This window comes from Hydra viridissima, unplaced genomic scaffold, assembly GCF_058129835.1.
Source record: "Hydra viridissima isolate aposymbiotic clone 2 unplaced genomic scaffold, HvirCarnegie_v1 scaffold_12, whole genome shotgun sequence".
Taxonomy (NCBI): Eukaryota; Metazoa; Cnidaria; class Hydrozoa; order Anthoathecata; family Hydridae; genus Hydra; species Hydra viridissima.
Window position 1 is genome coordinate 338,731 of NW_028324311.1, and position 18,404 is coordinate 357,134.

An 18,404-nucleotide genomic window follows, 5' to 3' on the forward strand; every position below is an offset into this window, starting at 1 on the left:
GTCGCATAACAGTCGCTCGACCTTATGGGAACATAGGTCGTGCGACAAGTTTTGTCTTGCAAGACTGTTTTATGGTCGTGTCATAGGTGTTGCAGAGATAGAAAAAAATCTCTACGACAATTATCGCACGACCCTAAAATATGATTGGTTGATTATTTCGAAAACGGAATATTAAAAAAAAAAATAAACTTTCAAATATCAACAAAAAATGGAACTTGAACAAGAAAGGTTTATCAAAGAATTCAGCAAAGAAAGTTTTATGCAGGAAGTGCAGAAGTATCCTGTGCTGTACTACAAATTTGATACTGAATTTAAGAACAATATCATTTTAAAAAAATGCTTAGACAGCCATTGGCGTTTTGTTTGGTTGAACTGACCAAGAATGTGAATCAAAGTACAAAAGTATAAGATCGGCTTAAGGACGCTTTTTAAGGAAAAAAAAAGTACACCTTCTGGCTCAGGGCGAATTTTTATCATTATTATGCTTTTCGTGCACAATTATGCTTTTCGTGCACTTCCTGAACTTGGTTCAGGAAGAAAAAGTTGTTATGGCAGAAGCTTTAAACCTACCATTGTTACCTACCACTGATAACCGTGTCAATGAAGTAAATAACAGTCGAAGAAGAAAGTTAGTTGTTGACGATGTTCTTCATCTTCCATTTCCTGAAGATTTAAAAAGTAACTGGCAAAGTGGAAGTCAATATCTTCCAAATGCGACTTTAGAAGTCATTAAAGAATATGCTACTAATAAGAGTGCAATGAAGGCGTTTCGAGAAGGAAAAAACTTGCAATATTCTGGGCATGTTAAAGATGTCACCTTTAATAACATTGTCGACAGTATTCGGTATTGTTACGTTAGAGCTACTGTTATTCCACAGACAAGAATAAAAGAAAACCCATATTTAGTTTGGGTATGTTTTTATGGTTCAGAGTATGTTTTTACTGCTGAGTGTTCGTGTATTGCAGGTTACAGTTCATCTTGTAAACATGTCTTCAGTTTATTGCATTATATTGAGAATGAAGTCAGGTTAGGCCATAATAAAACATGTACTGGCAAAAAACAACAATGGAATGTACGAGTTGTAAAACGTCAAAAAATACATGAACCATGTGAGATAAATTCAGTTATTTTTAGGCGACCACATCCTGAAAATGATGATGTTGAACCTGGTCCAAGTAGAAACTTTTATGAACCTCGTTCGCGAACAGATATTGATGTCACATATTCAGCTGAGGACTGGGAGAATATTGCTAAAGCTACCAATGGTAATGCAAGTGTTTTGCAGTTTAAAAAAACAAGTTTTTATAAAATAGATATTGATTTTACAATTGCTACAGAATATCCTAAAACCATTGATGAAATAGTTCATATAACCGATATGCATTTGTTTCACAACAACTTAAAAACCCACCGAATAAATTCAAATATAAAAAAAATTTGCAGTATAACAACAGGCCAGTCAAATTCTGTTAATTGGTTTAAATATAGAAATGGCGTTATTACATCATCAGTTTCCCATGAGGTAATTCAAAAAGTTAGTTATAGGCAAACAATTACAAATCTGACATCCTCTTTTAATTTATGTGTAAAGATTTGTGAACAAAATGAAACTATTTCCAGTAGTGTGCTATCATGGGGACGAAGCAATGAAGAGTTTGCTGTCAAACGTTATGTTAGAAAAAATAAAAATTTACATAAAAATTTTAGTTGTGACATAGCAGGCTTGACAATTTGTTCTGAGTATCCATTTCTTGGTGCAAGTCCTGATAGAATTATAAATTGTACTTGTTGTGGATTTGGTTTGTTAGAATGCAAATGTCCTTTTTCAGCAAGAGATAAAACCATTTCAGAATACCTTTCAATGTCTTCTTGTTTTATAGTAAAATGTAATGAAAGTTTTGCAATAAAACTTAATAACCCTTATTACACCCAAGTTCAGCACCAAATATTTGTTACAGGTGCCAATTACTGTGACTTTGAAATTTATTTACCCAAAGAATCTTGCACATTTCGTAATGCTAAAAATCCAAATTTCTTTTTAAAGTGTCTACCAAAATTAGATACATATTTTAACGATGTTATGCTTCCATATTTATATGACATAGATTTTGTGAGAACCACTTACACCTGCAGTAAAGTCATCCAAAGCCTTGTTTCACAAGTTGAAAAGGCAGAGAAGCAAAATACAGCAGCATTAGAATTAAAACAATTAACAGATCATTACCAAATGCTACCTAAAGACTCACCACCACCACCTTGTAGGAGAAAAATGTAGAAAACTATATAAAATCAATATATATATATAATCAAATAAAATAAAAACTCAAACATGTATATGTGTATATATATATATATGTATATATATATATATATATATATATATATATATATATATATATATATATATATATATATATATATATATATATATATATATATATATAAGAGCAGTTTACGTCTACACGAAATGTGAAAGTTTGCTATATTAGGTCTACATATAACTAAGGGCGACATATTTCGTGTAGACCTTAATTCAAGCATAATTTTTCTGACTAATTTTTTTTAGCTGATACTTTTTTCACAACCCGTGTGGTTTTCTTTGATAATTTATAGAGTTTCCATTTAACATTTTTGTTTTTTATTTAAAATTTCGCTAAAAATCAGTGTTTTATTATTAAGCATGTATATCGTACAAATCCGTAAAAGTGAAGATTAGGCCTACACGAATATTTTTAACAATTATTTATGTTATTTAAGTCTATATCAAAAATATAAAAACTGTTTAATAAAGACTTTTAGAATACTTATTTAAAAAATATTTTGTTTTGTCTTGAAAACGAGTGTTTATCGAAATAAACAAGATATACATTTTCTTACGCCAAAAAAAATTCAATTTGGCACGGAATCGAAGTTACGTCATTTTATAATTTAAAAGTAATGCGTAGATTTTTAAGTAATGAAAATCTTTTTTAAATTAGTTTTTTTAAACAATATTATGTTATATCAATGTAAACAATATTAGTTATACTAATTTAATAAATATCAAGGTTTCTATATAAATCTATCCACATCATCATAGTTTCTTTACATTTTTACCGCGCTTCACAAGAAATGATGCTTGCAACGGACACTTCCTTGTATACGTACAAAACTGTGTTTAAGTTAACACCAATCTGTTATTTCTCAACAAACTAATGCAATAACTTCATCCAATGCTACATATTTGTTCTATTGTACTTCAATAGGAATATAAAGCTACGATATCGATAATATTTTGCAATGATATCGCCTTAAACTGTATATAATATCGAATACTTCTAATTTGAGAATAGGCTACTAATATACATTCGATTAGATAGTCGAAATTTTTGATGAATGAAAAGTAATACATAAATAAAACATGATGAATAATAGATAAATTACAATAGGAATAAAAAATAAATATAGAATAAATATATTGAATATACTATATCAAAATAAATGCACAGTATGCAAAATGGTAAGAAGTATAAATTTATAAAATACGATATATGTATGCAAATCATAATGAATACATGATGTATATCGTCAATACAAATCAAATAAATATATATTACGAATATAAAACAATTAAAAAAAAAATGTTTAAAATTAGAGATTAGGTCTACACGGAACTAACAATATTTTACAGCGTGTCGCCTTAAACTGCATATATACTTTCGAGTACTTAAAAATGGAGATAAGGTCTACACGAGTTTTATACATTTTACAGCGTGTCGCCTTAAACTGCATATATACTTTTGAGTATCTAATATTGCAGATTAGGTCTACACGAAATCATTTGAACAACTTACATACTTTCAAGTAATTATTTGAAAGAAACAAAAGAAAAAGTATAAATAAAATACAATAAACGATAAATAAAGTGTAATAAATAAAGTATGATAAATACATATAACAAATGATAAATAAAGTAAATGATAAAAAAATATGATAAAAACTCAAAGAAAAATAGTATAATATAGGAGTATACAATAAATGTACCATATAAAAAAGTATATTTTTGTGAATTAAATTAGAAGCAAATAAATATACTATATGCTATATATTATAGACACAAGTTAAATAAAAAAGTATATTACGAACATAAAACAATTTAAAAAAAAAAAGTTTAAAATTGAAGATTAGGTCTACACGGAACTAACAATATTTTACAGCGTGTCGCCTTAAACTGCATATATACTTTCGAGTACTTAAAAACGGAGATAAGGTCTACACGAATTTTATACATTTTAAAGCGTGTCGCCTTAAACTGCATATATAATTTCGAGTATCTAATATTGCAGATTAGGTCTACACGAAATCAATTGAACAACTTATATATTTTCAAGTATTTATTCGAAAGAAATAAAAGATAAAGTATAAATAAAATACAATAAACAATATATAAAGTTAGGGTGGCCTTCGATTTTTTTCAAAAAAACGGGAAAATTGGCAAAAATACGGGATTTTTGCTAAAAATACGGAACATTAGCTAAAAAAATTTTATTGTAAATATATTGAAGCAAAAAGTAGTTTTTGATTTGTTTTTTAAAACGTTTTAAATTTTGTAGTTATTTTTAAAAAGTTCCTCATAATTTTCAGATATAATTTATTTCTTAATGAATGACAAAAGTGCGTTTAAGTAAAAAAAGTTTAGAATGCAATCTCAAGTACAACGTTATTGTGCTGCAAAAAATGTTTTTTTGTTTAATTCAAAATTTAATTTAATGGCTGAGAAACTCAATAATAACTGTGAGATATTTTTTCAAATAAATCAAGTTTTAAAAAATAAATTTACTTTTACTTTAAATATTTTTCTTTTGAAATAACATTATTAAGGAAGGAAACATTTTCCTTAATTAGATTATGAAAATGTAAGCATTTTAAGTTAGATTTGTAATTAATTGTTGTCAATGAATCAATTGTCTAATATCAAGTCGATTTTTACATTTGATACTTTGATACAACATCAAAACTGTTCCTTGACTAATTTATTTGATGAAAACATTTTTTTAGTAAGACAAAAAAAGTTTAATTTATAAAGCAAGATTTTGATTTAATATTTAAAAATAAAATGACAAATTTAGTTTTTCAAATAGAAATATTCGACGATATCATTATTTGCAAATTGTTTTAAAAAAAAACGTTAAAATTTTCATTAAAAAATCAAAAGTGAAGTTTGTACTAAATAATTCAAAAATGCGGGACAAATGTGGTCAAATAAAGGACACGGGACATTTTGTAAAATTACGAGACTGTCCTGGCTAAATACTGTGAGGAAGCTAATTCTAAGTAAAACAAGATGTCGTTAATAAAAATAAAACCACCTATAGCCATTAATTAATATTTTACACAATAACGAATAAAAAATGAAAAGACGCCAACACCCGAAGCATTGGAACCAATATAAAAAGGGAGATACAAAACAGAAGAATAAGTTGGAGTAGGAATCAGAGAAGAATTAGTTGGATTTAGTCGGTAAATGAGAGTCAGTCAGTGGTCAGTCAGGAGTTAGTTAAGAGATACGAAAGGAGGGGATACAAGATTCAACTTCAAGAATTACGAAGAAAAGAGATGGTACAAAGTTTTAGGTTCTTCGGAATATAAGTAGACCGGAGAATTGATTTTATAAAAGGAGTTTAGAAGAATTAGTATTTATATAATGTTAAAGTGTAGAGATTTCAATAACGATTACGGTATATTAAAGAAAAAGGACTGTTATTATTAGAGTTAAAACAAAAGTTTGCACGTAAAGAAAAGTACGCGTGTTAACAAGAATAAGTCAGAATGCTACATAGAACCAGGAGGCTTCCCCATACCCCCACACATTTTTAACCCGAACCTCCTAACCTATGCGAAATACCAAAACCCCATCCCCATTCCCTGAAATATACCCATAAGTAAATTATAAAAAGCCCCACCTCACAATACTCCCAGATGGCCACCCTATATAATGTGTAATAAATAAAGTATAATAAATACAAATATAATAAATGATAAATAAATATAAGGAAAACTCAATTAAAAATCTAATATAGAAATATATAATAAATATACTATATATATAAGCAAGCATATTTTATGGATTAAGTTAGATGTAAATAAATATACCAAATGCTATATATTATAATTACTAATGAAATAAAGATATACAATCCGAATATAATACAATAAAAAAATAATGTTTAAAATTGGAGATTAGATCTACACGGAACTAACAATATTTTACAGCGTGTCGCCTAAAACTGCATATATACTTTCGAGTACTTAAAAATAGAGATAAGGTCTACACGAATTTTGTAAATTTTTACACGGTGTTGTCTTCAAAGGCATATACACTTTTGAGCAATTGAAATTGGAGATTAACGTCACACAATATAAATAAAATTTTAAAGCGACTCGTCCTTAAATTGCATATATATTTTGAGTGTTTTAAGTTGCAGATAAGGGCTACACCAAATGAGTTTGTAATATCCTACAGCGATAATCGAAATAATTTCTTAGCTGACTTTAAATAAGAAATGATAAAATCAATGTAAATTTAAAGAATCACGCATATTAACAAACGAAACAAAACTACATGAAAAACTCATCGAAAACAAAGACATTTTCATATGCTAGGTTTTATGTGGAAAACTGAATCAGAGCTAAGGCTAATCTGATTAGATAAATGGTGGATCCGAAATGTATTCAGACTTACTAGTTATATTCAAACAATGTCCTTAATTTCATTTTAAAAAGTTGTTCAGAATGGGATTATTAATGGATAGTGATTAAAATAAAACTTGCATTGGTTTTTATTTAAACAGTATAGCAATAAGTAACATAATGGTATAACTAATATAATGGTATTAGAAATATGCTCACAATTTAAATTTTTGAAAATTTTTTACTGTTAATTATATTTATAATGATGAAACATCTCCGTAATAGAGAAGTTTAATTAAAATCCATAGTTACAATGTCAAGTTCAAGGAAAAAGAATTGGGAAACAGCTACCTGGAAATTGTTACTTATGAATGCTAACTTCAATATTATCTTTCGAAAAGACATTGGGAGAAAAAAATAACGGTATCTGTAATATACTCCCTAAAATGGACTCAAAACCATGCTAAGCTTCAAAAAAAGAAGGAAAAAAATTTAATTTAATGCTTGCATATTTCTTATAGCTAAAAAATTTAAGTTTTCCAGAGTTTACAATAAACTTAACAAAACTCTTAGGTAAATTAAATCACTAAAACGTCATTAACAAATTAATGTTGTTTTGTTATGAGTAGTGTGTTTTGTCATGAGTATTATGCTATGTTATAACGCTGATAATAAATGTAATAATAATAATAATAATAATAATAATAATAATAATAATAATAATAATAATAATAATAATAATAATAATAATAATAATACCAATAATAATAATAATACTAATAATAATAAAAACAATAAAAGTAATAAAAATAATAATAACAAATTAATATTAATAAATTTTAGAAACAGTAATACTAACAATAGGAACAACTTAAACAAAAATAGCCACAACAATACCTATAAAGCGCTTGCGTCAACTTTTTTAGCGCTGTCATAAAAAAAACATCTAAGTCGAGTTAACTTTTTTAAAACTAAAAATATAAAATGGAAAACATTCCAAGAACTTTTATATTCCTAATTCATATTAAAAAATTAAATTACAGATAAATTTAATTACTAAAATGAAACTTTTTACAGCTTTTATAATGAACTAAAAATCTTTACAAAAATAGTTTGTTCTCAGTGCTCGTGCACTCAACGTGAATTTGAATTTGCTAATTTGCCAAACTTAAAACAGTGAATGTAACCTTCAGTAATTTCCATAGGTCACATTTTTATGATAAATGAGTTTTTTATATTTAAGTTTTACTTTTCACAACAAAAAACTAAAGTTTTGTTTTGTTTGTAGCCGTAATAGTTTAAGTGAACGCTTTTATACATTTAACTATGCTAAATTTTTATCAATATTCCATCAGAATTGATTACAGCGGCTTTCGCGCATAGAGATTTCCAGATTTATTAAATTTTTATTTTTACGGGAAGCTAATTTCCTCTTACGGAAGTTTTTATTTATGTATAGAAAAAGCTTACTATCAATTCCAGGATTTTATTTGCTTCTGTATAAGCAACTATGCCTTTTCGTGTCGCGCTCCTACAGTAGAATATCAATACCTTCTATAGAATATCAATACCTTCAATCTTTTTTTAAAACTAAAAATGTAAAATGGAAAAGATTCCAAGAACTTTTATATTTCTAGTTCATATTAAAAAATTTAATTAAAGATAAATTTAATTACTAAAATGAAACTTTTTACAGCTTTTGTAATGAACTAAAAACCTTTGTAAAAAAAGTTTGTTCTCAGTGTTCGTGTGCTCAACGTGAACTCGAATTTGCTAATTTGCCAAACTTAAAACAGTGAATATAACCTTCAGTATTTTCCATGGGTTTCCAAACTTCTCGTGCTATTTGATTTTTATTTGCATTTGTTTAAAAATATAGTTTCAAAGTGTGACCCAATATCAGTGCCGAGTTCAACTTGAGCAGCAGTTTTTTTACAAGGAGAGAAACGCCAAAAAATTTCATTCGTCATCTGTAATTCTTGTGATTAATAAGAAACATTTCTCGAAAGAACGAGTTACTATTGATGAAACCTAATAACTTGTTACAAATTATGGAAAAAACCTATTTCGATTTTCGGTAGAATTAACGAAGACCAATCAATTCGACAAATATGTAAGGTTTTTAAGAAGAATAGTTTTTTGACAGTAACTTATGAGTTTTAGTAGTCGGCGTTCACTCGTAAACATGCGCAGCGAGAGAAATTGTTATACTCCTGTAACCAATGATTAGATTACAAGTTGCAAAGTGTTACGATTATGTATAAACCAACTGTTAAACAATTGAAATATTGTGTGCGTTTTTCTATTTGTACTTACATAATTGTGACTAGATAATTTACAACGAACTAAAAAAGATGCAATTATTAAGGTTTTTAAAAAGGTATGTTTTTGAAGTAGGAACAGCTATCTAATTGACTAGTTAGTTAGAAGGCATCGAACTAAAGACAGCTGGGAATGACTTCAATTGACTTTTTTGCAAAAAATAATATGAAACTTTCCTAATCAATTTCAATTCAAGGGGAATAAAATATATTTTCAAAGTGAAGTAATAAACAGTAGATTATATGTGCAAAAACAAACATCGAAATCTATCAGAGGTATTTTTTACATTATCAAAACACGAAATACGGCAATTAAAAGGGAGGCTGTTCGTAATTAAAAAATATAAAACGCTTTTATTTCAGAAACTGAAATAAGAGTCTGCCTCATAATTATGAATGACAAGAAGAGTTAATTTATGGCTGCTCCGCAATTTTACTAAAAGGTAAAGAACTTCGCAGACTTAAAGTCATCTATAAGAAATGAATACAGTATTATATATTTTTGAGTAGTAAAAATGTTGTGGGTAAATTATCATCTTTTATTACTTGCTTCAAGATTTTCTAAACTGTTGATTCTTGTAACAGCTAACTAACTAGTAAAGTTCAAGAAAGAATTTTAAATTGAGATATCAAATGACTTCTCAAAGATACAATTGAAGATTAACAACACTTTTAAAAAAGCTCACAAAGGAATAATATTCGCGATATTAAAAATGAGGCAGTTGTTAGTAACACTTAGTTTCCGAACCAGAAAAATTAAATTTAACTAGTGATATTTTGCATAACAGTTTGAGGAAGTGAAATCAGATTTTTAACCTAATTAAGATTGAGAGTGGAAATTGGATTTAAGAACAATTAAGTAGAAGTAAATAAATTAAGAACGGGTTAACAAAAGAAAAGCAAACAAAGATTCTAATACCTTTCGAGTAACCTTTTACTGTTAAAAAGTTGTTATGAAGTTTAAAAGTCGTTAATTTAATAATTCATCTGCTTAATAAGTCGGTAAACTTAGAAGTTGGTTTCTATCCATCACTGGAATTTGACTTCATTCTTTTCAAAATGTTTCCGATTTACTTTAATTCTCATTTTAAAAACGCGAAATTGACTCCTTAAAAACGTTTAAATAGCCTTTAGGAGATATCATAAGGCATATGTGACCGAAGAAGACTGTGAAGAGTAAGTGATAGAAAGGTATTTCTTATTTTTTAAAGTTTTGTGTTAAACAATTCGCGAGGTTAGAATTATTTTGTTCTATCTCCAAGTTTAAACGTTGGGAGAAAGTTTTTGATTTTTTCTTAAAGTAAAAATTGTTTAAAGTTTTAGCTGTAATTTAAAAAAAACAAAAAACTTATACTTTAGATAATTTGTTTAAGCAAATTATTTAGAAAAAAATGTATAAAATAAAGCGTTTTTTAAAAGTTATTATTGCTAACTAAAATAAACAATTCATTTTCTCCCAACATTTAAAACGGGAGATAAAACAAAATAATAAGGAGTATTTCAAAATTACTGTAACTTAATATCAAGAATCTTAGAACAGTAATAAAGGTAACCCAAGTTGAGATTACCTAGTTATAAATGAAAACCATTTTTAAGTTATGTTTATTCTATATTTACTATCATCTTTCAAATAATTGGAAATGTTTTCTAAAACAAAAGTGTTTATAATACAAAATAGACGTGGATTTCAGTTGAACATTGAAGCTTGAGCGTTAAAAAAAAACGCTTGTTGATTTTTTAAAAAATGTTTATGCATCTCATTATAAAATTTGCCTAATTTCTACATTAGCTACTGTAATGTGCAAATTCGGAAACCGAATTTCATGGCATATAAATTGAATTTCTTATAAGTTTCAAACTTTGGAAAAATTTTTAAAGAGATGTAAAATCTTTTATTCACCTGTAATTTAACGTAGTTGACTGGATTACTTACACAAATAAATAAAACTAACAAAACTTTTTATTTATCATTACTGTCATAAACACGTTCTCTTGGTTTGTTAGTACAGTGAACAAAATTTGAATAAAGTATAATAAACAACTGAACATATACTTAACATGGTTTTACATTAAGTAGAGAAATTAATGTTTTTTCTACATTAAAATCATACATGCCACATCAAAAGCAACATTAACTTAAAACTGTATATTTAGAAATATTTTTAACTGTTTTCCGAAATTCTGAGGACTATTGAAAATGAGTTCTAAGGTAAGCAAATTTACTTTTTAATATAGTATTATTATATAGATAAATTTTCTTGGAGAATCAGATATTATTAAATTTCATTACTTACTTATCAAATTTTTATCATTACTTAACTGATTAATAATCAACTGAGTAATTATAAATCTGGTATAACCTGACAAGAAAATCTAAGATAATAAAGGTTTTGGATCACTAATATTTTCAAAAATTCAGTGCAGCATTCACTATTATCTCATCATAAGTTGTTACGTCACTGATTTATAAATTTAGCATAATTAAACTCTAAACGTTATCATTACTGATTTATATTACAGCTTGTAAAAGATGTTGCTGAAACGGACTCCATAAAAAACTATGAAGTATTTGATATGCCTATAAACTTGGTTTCCAAAATAGGTGAAGGAACATCAGCTTCAGTCTTCAAGTATAACTTAGGAAACAAACAAACGGCCGTGAAGTTGATTAAAACCCAATTTTCTCAAAGAAAAACAATGCTAATTGCAACAAAATTAAAAAAGCTACAACATAAAAATGTTGTAAACTTTCTAGGTTATTCTGTAAGGCCAACCGCTTTGTTTTTTGAATTATGCGCCACTAACATCGAACAAATGGAAGTCAATAATCTGTCTCAGCTGATTGATCTCCTAAATGAAGAGAAAATTTTTTTATTTCAACAAAGATTAGATTTTCTTTTACAAATGTCAGAAGGAATTGAATATTTGCACGAACACAATATAGTTCATAGAGATATCAAGCTTTCAAACATTTTAGTGACAGGGCATCAGTACAATGTAACTTTAAAAGTCAGCGACTTTGATGACTTTGTTGATATAAAAGCAACAGTTACATGTAATATGACGAAGCCCAACAATCAAGGAATGACCCTTGCCTACACAAGTCCTGAACTGTGTAATTGTGAGGTGGAATCTCCAAACAAAAAATCCGATATGTACGCTCTTGCAATAACTGCATTCGAGCTTTTTAGCAGTTTTTCCACAGCATGGCATGGTGTTATACCATTGTTTAAAGATATACTTTTGCTTGATGCAATCAAATCTGGAAAACGACCAAACATAAGCCACATTACCGGTTTATATACGGAAAATACAATTAATGTGGTTAAAGTTACTAACCTGATCGAGACTACATGGCAAGACAATCCAACGGCTAGACCAACCATATCTGAGGTAATAAGAAAAGAAAAGCTTTAATTTCACTTTGACTTTGAAATTTAGATATAAAAATATCCTAAAGATATATATAACAAGCTCATTAAAAACATTTTTTTTAGTGGAGAGAAACAGTGTCAAGTATAATAACATCTGTCAAGGTAGGTCACCTTTCATGTTTTAGCTATAGCATTAACAAACATTATTATTGCAAACTTGTAATTTATTTATTTCAAAAGTTGTTTTTTTAATATGCATCCTCACATACCTATTCATTAAAAATAGACTTCCACGCCCACCTTTATACTAGGCTAAAAATAAAACTTCTGAAAATTTATTTCATGCAATGTGAGAGTAACTGTAGTACAATATTCCAAATGTTATTTAACGCAGTTCATTATAAATACTTATATTGAATTAGGGTGCACCAATTCAAGCATGTGACATAAATACATCAACATTGCAGGTTTGTTTTTTTTTTAAATAGAACATGCAAACAAGAAAACTTACAACTTCTACAGACTTTTGAGTAATTCACTTTTAAAGAAGTAGTTCTGAAAATAACCCTTCAATAGCACACAACTTTCTTCCTAACTATTTCAAAAATACAATTATAGGTATCAAGTAGCATTCAGCCATATCATGAAGAGAAGATAGTAAATAAAAGTCAGGTAACAAACCCATTAGGTTACTAACTCAACAATGATAACAACAAAGAGCATTCATATAACTTAGACTTTAGTAATTATCATTATAATATTTATAATAATTAAAATATATATTATAATAATTATGATAAACTTTATATTAAAATTTACTTTTGCTGTAGAATTTTATTCATACAAATCCAGAGGGAAAAAAAGCAACATTTTGACTGTCCTATGTTTTTATATTGTAAATAGCAAGCCAATTTTTTAGGAGAAACTCAGTGATTAAAAATTATAATTTTAGAGAAAACGACTTTCTCCAATTGAGGCAGCAAAGCACTATATATCATTAAAGGAAGATCCAAGTTATTTAAAAAGAGAATTTATTAACCAAACAAAAGGTTAGAAAACTTCTAATGTAAAAAAAATAATATCAGAATGAAATATTACATAACAGATATCAAATATGGTTTTACTTGTATAGGTTTTGGAGTGTTTGCATGCAAAAGCATAAAAAAAGGAGACTTCATAGTAGAATATAGGGGGGATTTCGTTGCAAAAAGCACACTGGAAAATAAAGAAAAGTTATACGAAGAAACAAATGCTGGCAGTTATGTTTATGACTTTTTACACAAAAATATTGAATACTGGTACTAAACTAATTTTTATTCTAAAATTCATCTAAATTTTATAATGTTTTCTTTATTTATATTAATATTCTTTTAAAACAAAAATTTTTATTTAGCATTGACGCAACTCCATACAATGAATACTTAGGACGCTATGTTAATGACTCAAAATACTTTGCAAATGCACACATGAAAAAGATTTTGCATTGTGATGTTCCTCATTTATGTTTATTTGCTTTGAAAGACATTTGTGTTGGTGATGAAATTCTCTACTTTTATGGAGTTGATAATCTAAAGTGGCATGCTGAGGTTTTTATATTTTCTTCTCAAGTTTTACCTACTCATTTTTATATTTTGCCAATTATTTGCATTCCCTGGTGATTTACTTAAAATGTTACTAAAAAACCTTTTTTTAACTCAGGAATTTCAAATGAAGACAGAACAAAAAAGAATATCAAAGGTAAAAAAACCTTTTAAAAATTTTATCCACACTTTATAAGATAATAACTGTGTGCACAACGATTTAATAATACCCAAATGAATTGTTTTGTAATAAATAAAATTTGCTGCACCCTAACTCTAAAATTATTTTCACATTGTTAGAGCTGTTCTTTTTTTAGGGCTATCATAAAATACACTTTTTTTTTTCTTCACAAGGATGAATAATAACTTAAGTGAGAAAGATTTATTTTTGAGAACAATTTACTGATTTTTTTAGTTCTAAAGTTACTTCTTGATTTTGAAGCATCATTTTCTTGTTATCTCAAAGTCAATTTTAAAAAACAAGATATTTTTGAAATTTTTTTTATATTTATGTTATATTCACTCCTGTTACTAAAAAAGTATAATGAAAAAGTGTCTATTTTATATGAGAAAATTGACCATTTTCTTTTTATTGAAAAAAAACAAACAAACATTTAGATTGAAAAATTACAAAGACCGAAAAATGGCATAGAACCAGTTGAGAAAAGTGCACAGTTAGAAAAAGACAAAGAAGTCAGAAGTGATGTACAGTTTAATAAAGTCACAAAATTGGCAGCTACAGATTGTGATGAAAAAGACAATATTCAATTAAATATTTCTAAAAAAAGACTAAATGAATATATAACAAACATACATGATATTATTATTTAAAAGCAAAATTTTTTTGGCAAAAAAAAAAAAAATTTCTTCGCATGTTTTGCAACATACTTATAACAGATTCATTATTTTAATTATATTACTTCTTGTATTTAATCTTAAAGGTTCATCTAATGTACTCTAACCCTAAAAATATTCTTAATAAAGTAAGGATATTTTAAATATAGGGAGTAATATTTTTTAAAACCTCGTATTTATAAGCAAACTCAAACTCATAATGAAAATTCGAAAGATATTTGACTAGATTTCTACTTTGATTCTGTTAATTCTATTTCTTTTTCAATTGTTATTACACTTTTTTTAACATTGGTTTTGGCTAGTGACTTTATCAATTATCAAAAAAAAAAAAAAAGAAACATCTTTTTATTTTATTTACAATAGATTTTTTCATCAATCACTCAAGAACATCAAAGTGAAAAAGAGTCTTTACCCCAAACTCCACAGGTATACTGCTTTTGTAAACAAATTCATGCTTTTTAATATTTGAAGATTGATTAAAATTAATTGATCATTTGAGAGGAAAAATATTCAGCATTTCAAACTTTAATGGAAATATTTTATGTGCAACAAATGATATAGATTTTTAAAAATTTAATTTACAGTCCTGTGATGAAGAAAGAATTTATACTCTAGAAAATGAAAGCACATCAAGATCAGATTCCAGTGAGGTATGTGAAGTTTTAACTTTAATTTACTACCACTTTGCATTTATGATATGATTTGATTTAAACAAAATGCTAATGATTTTTTAGGATGACATTGATTTTGAAGCTCTTAACTACAACTTAGTTTTAGAGGTAAATTTATTATTTTATTTATTAAGCTGAAAACAATTTTAAATACACAAAATGTTTTCAGTGTTACTTAATTTAATATTTTAAATGTTATTTGATTATGAATAACTTTTCCATGCTTAAAGTGATCAAAATCAAGTGAAGTTTATTGCTTTTTGATTTATTTTTGATTAATGTAGCAAATATATTAATCACATTTGTTTGCAGATATCCGATATCAAAAATGCCAAAACAGCTTCAAGCATTTTTATGATAGATGACGTGACAGACAAATCTCAGGTAAAAATTAAGTTGACTTTTTTATAAGAAATATTTTAAGTACTTCACATTTTAAAAACTAAGAAAAACACTGATTTTATACTAAACATATTAAATCTTTCTTAGCATTATATGAAATAAAATTAAGAAAAACTATTAAAAAAGAAAACATCTCTTACTTCATACAATTGTTAAATATTCTAGGTAGGTCAAAACAGCCAACCAACATTGCCTGATGAAGAAATGCCTAAAAAAGTTAAGGTACCTTTTAAAAATACATTTTTTTTACACAATTCATAAATCAATCTGAATAAACTTAAATCCCAAAATTTTCAGAAATTGAAATTTAAAATTCTAAATTTTAGAATGTAAGAAAAAAGAAGCCACATCGATTTTGCATTTTTTGTAAAAATTATACATCATATTTAACAAGACACATAAAGCTTATGCACAAAAGTCATCCAGAAGTTGAAGTTGCCATATCAATTAAATCGAAAAAAGAAAGAGATGAAGCTTTTGGAATGTTTAAAAGAAAAGGGATTTTGGAAGTCAATGTAGCTGAAGCTGGAAAAGCGGAACCAAAATATGAAAGAGAACGAGAGGCTCAAAAATATATGGAAATTAGTTATTGCAGTCAATGCCTTGTGTTTGTTTCAAAACGATTCTGGCACAATCATGTGAAGTCGTGTCAAAAACACTCATGTCAAAAAGTTCTTCCTGTTCCAGTGGGGCTTCTAAGATTACCTGAAGAAGCAAGATTAAGTGATGAATTTAAAAAAAACATTTTATCACATTTTCGAACAGATAAAATTGGTCAGATTTGCCTAAAAGACATAACAATTCTTAAAATTGGTTCAGTCTTTTATGATAAAGAAAAGAGAAAACTTGATAAAGTTATGGAAGCAAGAAGCTCTGTCAGAAATGCCATGAGACAGTTAGCACATCTTTACAACCTATTTTTACACTGCAAAAACTTACCAACACAAAGTAAAGATTCTAGTAGTATGTTTTTGCGCTCTAACTTCTTTGCCTTAAGAGAAGCAATAGATATTTTTACCAAAAAGGCAGATTCAGGGATCAAAGCTGGTTTAAAACAAAATTTATTTTATTTAATAAAACGTGCTGCAAAAGTTCTAAAAGCATTATATTTATCAGAAGCAAATGACAGTGATGCTAGTGAAACTGACAAGTTTGTTAGTGTTTTAGAAATGTGGGAGGACTTTATCTTTGGAGATGCCACTTACCAACTAAATAAAAACAAAAACGTAAAATCCCGTAAACCATCTGAACTTCCAGTTGAAGAAGATGTCATTGCTTTTCGCAATTTTGTAATTACAAAAATGGCAGATTTAGCAAAAGACTCCTACCAATGGTTTGACTCTGAATGTTTTGTTGAGCTTCGGGATTGCGCATGTGCAAGACTTACATTGCTAAATGCTAGAAGAGGTATGGAATTACAACTATTGTTTTTTATACTATTTAACAAATTCTAAAAAAATATCAGCTATTAACATCATATCATTTCAGGATGAACTACTTCCATATAACTTGCATAATCTTAGTTTGTTATAATTACAAATACAATTTTATCTAAGCTTAAAAAAAAAAAAATTAGAGCTTGTAACTGATGTTAATGTAATTTTAAATAGTGTTAATTTAGCAACATAATGTTGTGGTTTTTTACTGTAAAAGATATTTTGTAAAACATAAAGGTTTTCAACTAATATTTGTGAAATTGACATAAAAGCTTGCTGTTCTCACAACCTTTGTGGCTTTAAAATCTGTTTACTTAATTTTTTATGTTATTTGTATATAAGATCTTTTTTTAAAATCTATGCCTACTTTTTAACTGATATAACAAGGTCAAGAATTATAACACATGATTAATAAATCAATAGTTTCTGCTAAAAAAAAAATAAATAAATAAAAAATAAAACAAGAATCCTCATAAAACAGTATTTGAGATTTTTCTTTGATTAAAATAAAATTGTTCTTCGAATAGAATATTAACATATTTAAATAATACAAATAATTAATTATATTGGTAAACTAAACAAACCTAGTAGATTAAACATATTAAATGGTAGATCATTATTATAAATATATGGCAAAAATATAAAGGCTAAGTGTCAATAAATATCTTTTTTTTTTTAAGACTTTTATAGTAATAATAATAAAAGTAATAGTAATAATAGATAAACCTAATTTGTAAAAGAACCTAATTTGTAAAAGAACAAAAGTCTTTAGTTTTTAGACTTGGTAAACATGAAAAAAATAGACAATAGACGAAAGTAATAACAACGCGGAGATTCGAGATGCTTTCATAAGCGCAAAAAGAGTAGCAATTGTTTATATTGCCTAAATAAAGAGTTTATCAGACTCTAAATAAAAACTTTTTTTATATGTTTTTGTTTATTGTACTAATTTTTTCAGAACTCGGCAATAAGTAAAAGAAACTTAAAACCTTACTATAAAAATATGGCATTAATAAAAACAAGTTACAGCTTAAACCACAGTTATCTACAGAAGGTAAAGTAAATTTTAAAAAGTAACCATAAAAAGTTTTAGTT

General features: G+C 27.0%; 3 protein-coding genes and 1 pseudogene across 3 annotated transcripts; all 4 read left to right on the forward strand.

Moving 5' to 3' along the window:
* Positions 1 to 259: 259 nt before the first annotated feature.
* The window catches only part of LOC149880568 (uncharacterized), a 77,830-nt pseudogene continuing 59,685 nt past the window's right edge, over positions 260 to 18,404 (forward strand).
* Positions 10,533 to 13,080, forward strand: LOC149880569 (uncharacterized). Its single transcript, XM_090069468.1, has 2 exons — positions 10,533 to 12,384; positions 12,489 to 13,080. The coding sequence occupies exons 1-2, from the start codon at positions 11,566 to 11,568 to the stop codon at positions 12,615 to 12,617; spliced, it is 948 nt and encodes a 315-aa protein (XP_089925594.1). The 5' UTR covers positions 10,533 to 11,565; the 3' UTR covers positions 12,618 to 13,080.
* On the forward strand, positions 12,744 to 14,823 carry LOC149880570 (histone-lysine N-methyltransferase set-1-like). The gene is made up of 8 exons (XM_090069077.1): positions 12,744 to 12,755; positions 12,788 to 12,832; positions 12,984 to 13,037; positions 13,318 to 13,414; positions 13,498 to 13,663; positions 13,759 to 13,951; positions 14,064 to 14,102; positions 14,564 to 14,823. Exons 1-8 carry the CDS (start codon positions 12,744 to 12,746, stop codon positions 14,774 to 14,776), a joined length of 819 nt encoding a protein of 272 aa, XP_089925203.1. The 3' UTR covers positions 14,777 to 14,823.
* Positions 14,896 to 17,951, forward strand: LOC149880571 (uncharacterized). Its single transcript, XM_090069078.1, has 7 exons — positions 14,896 to 14,928; positions 15,164 to 15,226; positions 15,385 to 15,450; positions 15,535 to 15,579; positions 15,784 to 15,855; positions 16,039 to 16,095; positions 16,200 to 17,951. Exons 1-7 carry the CDS (start codon positions 14,896 to 14,898, stop codon positions 17,325 to 17,327), a joined length of 1,464 nt encoding a protein of 487 aa, XP_089925204.1. The 3' UTR covers positions 17,328 to 17,951.

What these genes read in the sequence shown, in the direction of transcription:
- LOC149880571 (XM_090069078.1), top strand. Translation starts at nt 14,896, where the DNA reads ATGTACTCTAACCCTAAAAATATTCTTAATAAA. An exon ending in CTTTACCCCAAACTCCACAG is followed by an intron (nt 15,227 to 15,384) that starts GTATACTGCTTT and finishes TTTAATTTACAG; the next exon opens with TCCTGTGATGAAGAAAGAAT. An exon ending in ACGTGACAGACAAATCTCAG is followed by an intron (nt 15,856 to 16,038) that starts GTAAAAATTAAG and finishes TAAATATTCTAG; the next exon opens with GTAGGTCAAAACAGCCAACC.
- LOC149880570 (XM_090069077.1), top strand. An exon ending in AGATAGTAAATAAAAGTCAG is followed by an intron (nt 13,038 to 13,317) that starts GTAACAAACCCA and finishes TTATAATTTTAG; the next exon opens with AGAAAACGACTTTCTCCAAT. An exon ending in CACAAAAATATTGAATACTG is followed by an intron (nt 13,664 to 13,758) that starts GTACTAAACTAA and finishes ATTTTTATTTAG; the next exon opens with CATTGACGCAACTCCATACA.
- LOC149880569 (XM_090069468.1), top strand. Translation starts at nt 11,566, where the DNA reads ATGCCTATAAACTTGGTTTCCAAAATAGGTGAAGGAACATCAGCTTCA. An exon ending in CTAGACCAACCATATCTGAG is followed by an intron (nt 12,385 to 12,488) that starts GTAATAAGAAAA and finishes CATTTTTTTTAG; the next exon opens with TGGAGAGAAACAGTGTCAAG.